The following is an 11917-nucleotide window of genomic DNA, read 5'->3' as shown; positions in this document are numbered from 1 at the left end:
TTTCGCTCTCTCAAGTTCTCTGTGTTTACATAATGCAAAATTATCCCTTATCTTTACACATTTCTCCTTTGCATGCAGTTAAAGAGGAGTCATTTATATCCACATACTCGTGTATCATTACGATAATTTATTCTGCAGCTGGCTGAATATATTTTTCTGGCACTAGGGTTGATTTAAAAAAAATGTGTTATAACAACGTGAAGTCTAAGCACAAAATATAAACAACTAAATTAATGATATAAGTTTGATTTTCTTGCAATGAGTTACATATAACAGATGCCTCCTGCTGCTCTTGAAAAGAAAGGCATTAACAACGTAAATACATTCATATGTATGTAACTGCTTGCGTGTATGTGTGAGTACATGCAATTGTATTATATTTGTTTGCATGGATGTACATGCGTATTCGTGCACTCAGTGTATATGCACAATTTTATGTGGGGTTATAAAAGATTCATTCTCAAGCAACTTTCAATCGCAATCCATTGTTGCAAATAGCACAGTAGGGTTGAGGAATGGATTGGAAGATAATCAATTTAAATCGTCTCAGTATACATTAAAATAAAACGCTGAGATACAAATGGTTTTCTAAACCTTGTTTGAAGTGGAATTAATCTATTCACAAATTAGTTGATGGATACAAAATGAATATACTCCGTCGACCACAGTCCGATTTTACAAGTGTCATTTGTCGTGCATGTTTTCATCCTATTTACAACCTACTGTATAAATAAATCCCAGGATATAGCAGTTATTGCACTTTTTGGCAGCTTGGCGGCACTCTTTTTAAACTCTTTTGTGGATGAATGCTGCCATCTTCTGGTTGTAAAGAGATCCTGCTACGAAGAAATTGCTGACAAGGAATGCCCAGAAAGCCTTTTCAATTCTGTGGCGAATTTAATAGCTGCATAGAGTTTAATCAGGCATTTTATTTTATTTAACAAATTTAATATCAAGTATTATTAACAAGGCTTAACATTAACTAAATGTTGGTTATTTGTCTACTAGACGCAATAAATTGGTAAAGAGATATGTGAGGGGCCCGTGTTAGAGACGAGACTAATAAAGGTCGTTATTTCCGCAGACCCTTTTGTCTAAGCAGCCAGACAAAACAAATGGATGGCCTTCCCTGGAAAAATACTGATTGTAGCTGGACAGTTGTAAACTCATTAAAACCTGAATTCCAGACGGCTTGCCAGACCCTTTATTTTATTGCAAGTCTCCCTGTTTAGTCTTTGAAGTTCCACATGCAACAACAGAGGGCGTCGCATCATTATAGTCCTCCAGACTGAACATTTAAAAATAAAATAATTTCAATTTACCGCTACTTTTAATATTATAATAAAAAATATTGCAAATACTGCAAAGCTATTCACGCGTTTGTTCCAGACGCGGAGAATACTTCGATCGTCAGTGTCGTGTTTATGTACTTCGCCCCTTAACCTCCAGCGTTTTACACCCCATAAACGCTTACAGCAGTCATTTTCTTTTATTGCGGTACACCACTCTGAATTTTACTAACGACAGCCACTGCCAAGACTTGCAGCTACTCGGGCCTTTCCGTACAAATTCCAAATCATTTGAATCTCACTAAATCCATCCAAACTGTCTTCGGGGTTTTAAAAAGTTACCAGGGATCTTACAGTTAGAAAGGAAGTTACATAAATGGTCAAATCGTGTACTTTTTGTTCGTGGTGAAATGCCTAAGATTATTTAACTTTGTTTGCTTTCAAAGGCTCCGACTCTCGTGTGCGATTTGTTAAAGAAATGGCGGCAAGGATTTGTGCCAGGCTTTTTTTTAAATGTATATATAATAATTCACTTCATTATAATATGGTGAAATCCCATAACGTTCCAGGTTTTTTTCACGGGCAACTGGATCAAGGTTATCCATTCCCACTTGGAGAAAAGTACAGCATTTCTTGCATAGGCAGCCCACAACAAATCTTATAAATAGCCAGCCACATTGGAGCATGGCCAAGCGACAAATGCAAGTTGTTAGTGCACTTTTGCAGGTTCTCGGGTTAATTGGTGATAACTGGGCGTTAAGCTCAACTGTATTCAGACTCTGCGTCATCAAATCCGCTTCTAAAACAAAGTTACGACTTCACCGTTTATGAATCCTTCGAGAAACCTCTAACGTTCGTTTTAGTTATCAACTAAACATCCCATGTTTATTTGGAAAAATCTAAACAATGGATTACATTTTATATGTCAGAATTTGAGAAAGGTATATAATAGCTGTGTTGACATTAGAGATTACATTTTAGTAATGAATGGGATTTAAAAAAAAATGTATACATATTATTCTATTTATGGCATCATCCGGGTGTTGCAAAACTTAGGGTGATCTTAAGAATTGAAATCGAAACCATCTGTAAAGAGGGCAATGAAGATCTTGAAAATATTAGTGTTGAGTATGGTGCGTTTCAAAATTCTGAAATTGTGGCGGAATTTATTAAACATAGGCGTGGACGAAATACCGTGCAATGCATTTCCATAAATTGAATTGTGAGAAGCGAAACCACATGTTTTATGTAGTGAAACATATATTTTATTAGACAACAAATAAAATGACATTTCATTACAAACAGTATAGTTTGGTCAATATGACACGAGGTATTCATTTCAAACGTGTACACAAGTTTAAACGTGTTAGCTCCGCAGGTTTACCGAAACCCTATTTAAAACACATTAGTGGTATCGGTTCTTTCTATTGCACCCAGATATTTTCCTTGTATTGTACACATTACATTTATTGACAATATTGTTTTTTTTCCATAGCATAAATGCATCTAGACTGTTTTAAGAGTGACATTTACACACAAAACATAGGTAGTTACTAGTTATACATATAGGTAGTTTTTAAACCAAATCTTATACTTTTCTTTGCACCACAACACCGATAAATACAAAGTGTCTGAGAACTTTATTCGTGCTTTCATCACAATAGACAATAGTATCGTGTAGCAGTATGTTCAGCGCCGCTCTTTTAAATAAAACTTATATTAGCATTCTATGCAATTCAGTTTCATATATTTGCTGAAGAACAACACAAACGTCATGCACCCAGGCAAGGCCGTTACTCAGTCTCACAAAGACAGCATAAAGCCTGGCGATTTTACGTTAATTCACAGTGAAAATAATACAATATATGTCCCAAGTTCACCACGAAAATAACATTTCATATCCAACACATAGCCTGTTAGTTTTATATTAAACATCCTGAGTTGAATTGAGATTTTTCTTTTGTTTGTTTACACGATCTTTACTCAGACACCGCCTAAGCACAGAGGCCCAGTCACAGAGATAATCACAACAGACACATGGATTCAAGTATATAGGCAGCCTCGTTTGCTGCATGTAAAACAAGTAAATATTAAACGAATACAGTATTACTGAATTACTGTCCGCATAGAATAGCGGTGGATTAAGAGAAGGTAGTTTTCATGTAAAGGTAGATTCCGTAGCCACAGACTTAACCTTGCCGTAGATGTCTCCCTCTTTGGTTCCCATCTAACAAGTGTGTGAGTCTTTCCCACCAAGTGTAGTCCAGAACTGGCAAAGGAATAATTTGTGCTAATGGTATGATAAAATGTTCATAATGTCTTTCTAACCAGGGCCCGTTCCGATAGTAATGGTGAAATAGTCCTTTTTTTCTCTTCGAAGATATTTTAATCCATGTCACCGGTCGTCTTTAGGTCGTTCCTTATTAATTTTTTTCATCTTCATTCTTCTATTCTGAAACCAGATTTTAACTTGCCGTTCGGTGAGATTGAGAACCCGGGCGACCTCGTATCTGCGGTCTCTTGTGAGGTACATGTTAAACAAGAATTCCTTTTCCAGCTCCAATGTCTGATGTTTGGTGTAAGGGCAGCGTTTTTTTCTGGTAGATCTTGCATGCAGCCAGTTCGCGGAAGGGTTATCTGAAAGTATAAAGGAAACACATTTACTATATTTCCCTTTCCATGTTGGTCAAATATTGTAATATTCTCAGAATCAAATCACCTTTACACATAAAAGAGGGTGGGGATTTCTGGATTCATGAAATTGTTTACTGAAAATTCATGTGTTTACACAGATTATTATACTCTTACACGCATGGCCCTGGCCAATGAATAAAGTCTATGAATCGAATTCAAATACTAGATTAAATGTCAATGTTGAGACAATTTATAAACAAGGTAAAACGTTGTGCATTTTTCGATCCAGTGAACTTATCTCCATCACGTTTACTTGCATAGGATGCACTTGAATTACGGAGTCAGCAATTACTATCTCCCCTTCCTCTATTATAACGAATTAGTTCAGTATATTCATGGTTTCTGTCCTTGACAATGCCTAAAAGGTACAACATAAACCTGAATCAAATATTTATTTTTATTTTTATACAACCACATACAAAACGGCGAATTGAAAACAGATAAGTCATTGTTTTAAACTATTTTTTTACATAATGAAGATGTCAGTTTTATAAAATGGTTTTAATTTATATGCCTTAGGTAGAAAAGTAAAACAAATAAAAGGAGAGATCCGTACTTACTTGGATCCATGTGCAGCTTATCTGCGTTTGATTCAACCTCTCCATTATTTTCAGAAAAGGAAATCTCGGCCAGACGTTTATCACCAGGAGATGGTCCACAAGAATATTCTGAGAGGGCTAACGTGTGTGTATCAAACGTAGTGCAGTCATTTCTGCGGGCAACTGCAGGCTCAGGTTTGATGCCGTAGTGTCTACTGGAAGGTAACCCGGGAAAGGACAAGGTCCCCGGCATGGGTTCTAGCCAGGAGCGCATGTACCTACCATCAGGCGTAGCGGTAATAGGTGCCTGGTGCATGTATGGGTGATAAACAGTGGGCATGTTGGCAGAGGTCTGAGCATGCACCGGGTTCCAGGACGTGCTGAACACAGTCGCTTTAGACTGGAAGTTACAGGGGGAAAAATCGGGGTGTTCAGTAAGGGCTGCCTGCCTGGAAGCCTGAGCCAGTGGACCCGACGCATATCTGGACGCCAGCAGATCATCGTTCTCATGCATTATGAGAGAGTCGACATAATAATTGCTGATAGTCCCCGATGTCGACATTCTCGGCAATGACACAGCAAGCGCCTCTGAAAATATGAAAGAGCAGAATTCAATATAACAACTTACCGCCGGGACAAGTACAGTCCGCTAATATGGTGCAAGCGCACTTCCACCCCATTGGATACATCACCCACGTGATTCAAAAAACAACAATAAAATATAAATCAGTCCGCAGCTTGTAGCAGGGTCAATCTTTTATAGTCATAATTTTATATAGCAACTCCATATGTTTTTTTATGCATTGGCATATAATCACTTCTATATAAGGAAGTTGATTTCTTTCTGCCAACTGAAATACAAGAAGAAAACGGTTGGATTTCTTTTCTTGAGGGACTACTTTATATCATAATCAATCTTCCCATCAGATGCTCGTTTTTTTTAACGAACACCTTATAATCGTTAACCTTCTCATAAAACGTTATGGAAAGAGTGAAACTATAAACTGCAAAAAAAAACAACGAAGAATAGAATAGGGCCGGTATTTATTATTCGAGCTCAGTAAAAACTAAAATTCATATCCAGTATTAACAAATCAAAATCGTTAACGAAGTTTTAAAGGCCACCACTGAGAAGTGGCGAGTGTACCTGCAGCTGCTATGAATCTTTCATTTTAAAAATAAGGTACACATTAAACCCACTGTGTCAATCTCCGTTTTATAACAGGTTAAGCAATAAAACTACATGTTAGCAAACTATAGCCATTGCAAAACGACTCTTTACCTACAATAAACCATAATTAATTACAACTTCCGCATTCAGCGTGCTATTTTGGTTGACAGATGCAGATTCACGGATGATATTAATTTGTTCGGAAATCCAATAGTTGCCACATCTTTCTTTTCGGATTCGTGGACGTTGTCCTTCATGCATTCACTGGCGAATTATGTGGGGAGGAAATTGCAAAGCTTTCCCTCACTGACGGTATTTGGAAATCTCATCGCTTATACGGTTAACACATATTCCTTTCAATGGTAAATAAAAGCAAACCGTTAGACATATCATAGATTTAAAACGTGTGGGCATTTCTGTGGATTTCGCCAGCATCCGTATTAATGGTTGCATTTATCACATGTTATGTCTTCGCGGCATATTAAATATTACAACGAAGCACTGTGCTTTAATACCTAAATAGGCCTAGTCTTCTCTCTCTCTCTCTCTCTCTCTCTCCACTTTCCCTAACACACATACACAGACACACACATACAGGCGCATATTCTACGGATATATGATATATGTGTGAATGTGCATGTTTAAAACGGTGGACTATTTCACTTTAAAAGAGCAAAAATAACATAAACGATACTTCCGAAGGACGACATCATGGCCTGGTCCACTTTTTAAGTAAATAAACTTGTAATGTATTTAATATAAAATCGTTGAAATAACTTCAAATACATTTTGTAAAGTGATACCCGTTATCTCTATAATAATTTTCGCGTAGAATAACTTATCATCGCTAATCTCATATGAAATATTTTATTGTGTATCAAATAATCAGATGCCAATGCATTTGTTTTTATAGCTTCATGGCGCAGTATTTCGCAGAGTACTATGGTAACGTTTCACTGTTTCATTTGGACACAATTTAAAAATATATTTATATGTAAGCAGCATTTCCAAACCTGTAAAAGAATTAATAACAATTATTTCAGTTTTGTTTTATTTAAAATATCCTTGGATTTTTCAGGCCAAATATTTAGATTTCCCAGCTAAAGCTGCCGGTTCCTATCTGAGCCTTATAGGTCCAATTCTAATTTTCTCTTAGTTTGGCGATTTGACCAACTATATGTGGAATGCTTTCTTTCTGCTGCATAAAACGAAGCAGGAAAAAACCTCGACAGTATAAACAGCGTAGAAATTCAACGTCTTTCCTCGCAATTAACGTGAAGCACTTGAACTGTTGCGTTATATCCGATTGCTCAGAAATAGTGATGAAACAAAGGCAATTATCAGAATAGACTTTAAACCATCGTGCTCCCGCCGCTGTGGTGAATAGCTTGCTCTAAAATACACCCTCCTCAACACAACTGCCCTCGACACAACAACTACCCGCTGATTGTACAAACCTTAAGGTGCAAATAACTGAAATGCAACGTCCTTTTCTTGCTACTTGTTTTTTTTAAATCTAAAACAAAATATTTTTGTTCATTCTTCTTATATTTTTTCACCAGTTTGGGCGATTTGGTCGGAAAAGAGGGTTGTGGTGGGTGGTTATGGTGGGTGGTGGGGGGGGGGGGGAGACTAAAGTGTGAGTTCTTGTGAATGTTGGCGGGGGGTGTCGGGGAGATTCAGCCGTCGCTGGCGTGCCGACACGAGAATCTGAGCAGCGGACTGTTACAATGAAACCGGTGGAGTGATGAGGTCCAGAGCAGAATCAAGAACCATTCAAGTCCAGTGTTGAACCTTAGGGAGAAAAAAAAGACGCTTTGCGTTTCCTGTGCAGATGGCCTGAAATTGGGATTGAAATTTTGATTTTATATATAGATATATATATATATATATCTATATATAATGAAGCCACGAAGCCCTGACTCTGCACTTTGCTAAAAAGAGCTGTTCATCTCATTAAAATTAAGGTTTTTATTTGAAGGAGATTTATAAAAACGACTAGCCATTAAAACAAAGTTGGAATGCGCCGCGTCTAGCTGTGATACTAAAGATTTATTGTTTGTATGAGATGCTTGATTTCAAACTATATACTTGAATTCGTTAGAAAAGGTATAGTGATTACTTAATTCCTCTCATATCCAATCCATTCCCTACCCCCACAACCACATAAAAATCATAATATTTTTATATAGTTTGTCCGGGTGAGATTTTCAGTTTCGACTTTTGTTTGGGCGTTCAAAACGGGAAGAATATCTGTTACTTGCAAGTTACAGCTCTCAAGCAAGGGTATTTCAAAGCAGCAGAAAGAAAGAAAATAATCTCGTTCTTGGATGAGATTCGCTATAATTCCTCAATCAATTGTTATTATGCAGCATCGATACATATCATCCGCATTATAGAGGAATGCAGTGATGCACCTATTTCAAGTTTAAGATATATTTGGTAGAGGGATCCATCATATCACATTATACAACAAGGGGATGGGATCAGGAATAAAGCAACATTGCTCTTTTCGTGCAGTGCAGAGTTCGTCTGATTTGCTTTTACTTAGTAATTACGGTTGTTGCAAATAAATAGAACAATCTTTATTAATTCGTGCAAAATTATACCAATGAAAGGTCTGTCAAAAGTGTTGTATCATTGATTTCCTGTTTTATTTAAAAAAAAGGTTTGTGGAATTACCCGGATAAATAAGATATTCATTGAATACACCTTGTAACCAGAAGCATTTGGCAAAACTATGATATAGCTGACTGATAAAATTTTCAAGGATGACACAGTCAGAAATGTGGCGTTTCTTTTGGCTTTTCGGTCCTATCATTTAAAATAACGCTGACGCCTTTATTTCCGTTCAGATAACATCTGTGTGAAATTGCAATGCTCAATTTGTGGAGACACAGTGTGTGAGGAGGACAGAGATCTTTAATCGCTTTCGCCTCTAATTTGCCGTAAGCAAAATAATTTGACAAAGATTCACCTGATAAATAAAAATAACAGAAAGGGGGAAATCAAATCCTGGAATGTCTGCAAATAAGAATCATCAAAATTGGTCAGATCGCTTTGCCACTAAACATTCACGACGCCCTATAGTCTGGGAATCCAAACGTGATATTGGGCTGTTGCGTTTTTACGAATAATTAGACCATTTTTAGGCCATTCGCAGCAATCCAAAATTAAATGTTCAACTTAAAACTATAGAGTTGGGCAGCGTGCATTGGTCTTTGTCTTTAATGTAAGTGAACATTCAATTGAAGAGAACTACAAAACTGTAGCGAATCCCTTTATATAAGATTATAAATATATGAACCTTGGTGATGATAGCAAGCAACGCGCAAATAATAACATTTAAGGTGCAACCAGAATGATTTTCAAACAAAACATTATTTGTCCTGTTAAATTTGTCAAATAAGTTATATGAGGGGGGAGTGTGCATTAATAATGTTGCTTATATAAACAATATTCGTATTTATTCCGATGCGCAATAGTTAAAGAAACATCTCCAATTACTTGGCAACGTATTTGGTCTATAAAACTAGGCAAATAAAAGCGAATGCGTTGAATCGAAGGGCTGGGTTGTACAGCGTTTTAAACAGGGCCTGGCTGTAACCAGAAGGGATGTTTTGACCAGTACAAACTTGACTTCCTCCGTGGGTCAATAAACCTTGCCGACGATATTTTAAGGTGGTACAGTGGCTTCGGGAGAATATGAACCTGCAATGGTATAACAACGCACATTTTTCGGAACATGTTCATTTATATTTAACTGAAAAAAAAAATCAAGATAAATATTTCTGCTTTGCGTAACACTTCCATCTATAACATGCCGCGTGATATAATTTAACATCACAGATGAATTTTTAGACATATTATTTGAATAATGTATCAATATGTTGCTTGAAATGCTCATTTTAAATCGCTTACACGAAATTCTGGAAAATTGTAGGTTAATACGTTTCCTTTGTACAATGTGCAAGTATTTCGCATTCTGTCGGTTAATTTGTTCGGCTTGCCTTTACCATGGAACGATATCATATGTGATTGTTATATGCAATGCATTTAATTCTGAATTCATAAATTAGGACAAGAATCAATCTAGACATGATCCTTATTCTGCATAATGGCACTGAAGCATCAATTTTAAATAGTTTAATTCCAATGGTTGTTCAACTAACTTGACCAACAATATAAAGTGCCATTGTGCATGTTTACTTGCTTTGCTTCGATTAAAGCTTCTGTTTGTCTCGTCTAGAGAGCCCAATATAATGGGGCAAGTCTGCTTTCTGTGTTTAGTCTAGTTTCTGCAGAGCATGAGACACCGACCAAGCAGCGTTTCCACTACGCTCCGCCGAGGTCGCTGTTTCCAAGAACAAAACAAAATTACGCGCCCAGGCGCCATGTAATGATCATAACCGAGGCCTTGTGCCTTTCAAGTAATTTCTTTGTCTTGCACATGGTAGAATACATAGGTTTAAATGCGTACCCTAAATCATTTTGCAAGGTTCCTTTTAATTCCGATTTTCACCTCGAATTGCAGATGAGCCATGTAAAAATGTACAAAAACAATTATGTGACTTTTTAAGCGATGTTAATATAACTATGGAATATTTATCACTAACAAAATCGAAATCTGCAATGCATCAATTATACCGCCGTACGTATGTAACTGCAGCAATTTACAGTATAATGCAACAGATTAACACCGATCCTTTCAACTAATGGCTCCACAGCGCATATATATTGAAGGGAAATCGAAATGGATCATATTTAATTTAAACATGAACTTGATCCTTATTAGAAAAAAAATCTAACAGAAAATCTAAGGTAAATGATTGTATTTAGGACATGCCAGTTCGCCACATCGTTCGGAAAGCACAATCCACGGTTAGTTTGCAAATGTAGAAGATTCTCTTCTGTTCTTTGAAAAAAATACACAGTTCGATTAATTTCGGGAGGGAGGGGGGACTTGCAGAAGAACTAACTACCACGTCTTTGTATTACACATTCTTAATCCGATTGTAGAACGTGCCACTTTGTGGCTAGCTGTGTCAAACCAAAAGCTTTTACTTTTTCGGAATTATTTGAGTATCTGTGGTTTCTTTCCAAACCAGCACAAGAACTCACTGGCGATGATGATAACTGCAGTAATTCAGACAGTCTCGTGTTGTAGAGTTAGACTTTAGCCCCAACAACATGAAACTACCTAAATCACACATCAGTTCTATCTCAGCTCTTTAGATTCCTATCACTGTACATTAGTAGTGGGACAATCTATATCCACATTCAACAAGCTTACTATAATAGAGGTCATAATCATTGCGCTTCTCGTCAAAACCTCGCATGTATTTACCAAAATCGAAAAGCACTCCTTCCACATGCAAAGCTGTTTGTCTCTGAAATCATTTTCCAAATTATTGAGGGGATTTCGGGTTTCATACCGAATTCCAATTCAAATGAATAAATTGAATTGCAAATTCAGCACAATAATACATGTTAGTTCCCACTAAATATGGCGGGGTTCTTTATTATCTCTGAACAGGATTTCACGCGATCTGAATACATGTCATTCATTCCAGTAATGATAAGCCATTGCAACTTGTGTGCACAGCAATAATCACGAGTTCAAGGTTTGCCCGAAGAAAAGAGCTAGTCAGATGACAGTCAATAGAGAGATATATATATATATATATATATATATATATTTCTTTTCCCCCACGTCCTCCATCCCCCAAAGGAAAATAAACAATGCAGTAGTTTTACGTTTTCTCTGCTAACGCCACCGATTGCATTAAACATATACTAAAAGCACAAGTTTGTTAGAAATGATCCCTTACCTATTGGTCTAAACAGAGGATAATGGATCTCGTTCTTCATATAGATCTCACCTTCAATGTGAATGCTTCCAGATGTTTTATCTGCTAAGATTTTTCGATTCTTCAAACTCTTCTGATTATTGCAGATTAAAAGATCTGGTGCGTATTTTGTTCAAAGAAAATCAATTTCCTACATCCGAGCGGTGCTCTGCTTCCTCTGTCTTCGTGGCTGTTCGCTGAACTGAAACCACTCGTCCAAGACAGCAACAACCCAGATATACTAGCAAGTCATAAAACTCAACAAAAGCCGACAAACGTTACAGCACCATCGCTATATAGCCCAGACAAATTACGACCGTCTAGGTAATATTTAAATAGATTGCAACGGTAATTGCCAGTCTTTAAACCCACCAT

At 36.9% G+C, this 11917-nt stretch overlaps 1 protein-coding gene across 6 annotated transcripts; it reads right to left on the bottom strand.

The window, feature by feature from the left end:
• Window positions 1–2529: 2529 nt before the first annotated feature.
• hoxa9 (homeobox A9) lies at window positions 2530–11891 on the bottom strand. 6 transcript variants are annotated; one of them, XM_033047590.1, is made up of 4 exons: window positions 11525–11891; window positions 4544–5110; window positions 4237–4341; window positions 3812–3926 (listed from the first exon to the last, which is right to left on the bottom strand). In XM_033047590.1, exons 1-3 carry the CDS (start codon window positions 11562–11564, stop codon window positions 4265–4267), a joined length of 684 nt encoding a protein of 227 aa, XP_032903481.1. In that variant the 5' UTR covers window positions 11565–11891; the 3' UTR covers window positions 3812–3926; window positions 4237–4264. The 6 variants fall into 6 exon arrangements, with proteins under 6 accessions (XP_032903454.1, XP_032903474.1, XP_032903460.1 ...); XM_033047598.1 differs by having other exon boundaries at window positions 3841–3926; window positions 4241–4341; XM_033047563.1 differs by lacking the exon at window positions 4237–4341 and having other exon boundaries at window positions 2530–3926.
• Between the last annotated feature and the right edge of the window lie 26 nt (window positions 11892–11917).

Source organism: Amblyraja radiata, chromosome 2 (genome assembly GCF_010909765.2).
Source record: "Amblyraja radiata isolate CabotCenter1 chromosome 2, sAmbRad1.1.pri, whole genome shotgun sequence".
Lineage (NCBI taxonomy): Eukaryota > Metazoa > Chordata > Chondrichthyes > Rajiformes > Rajidae > Amblyraja > Amblyraja radiata.
The sequence above is the reverse complement of the archived record's forward strand: the minus strand, read 5'-3'. Positions and strand labels throughout refer to the sequence as shown.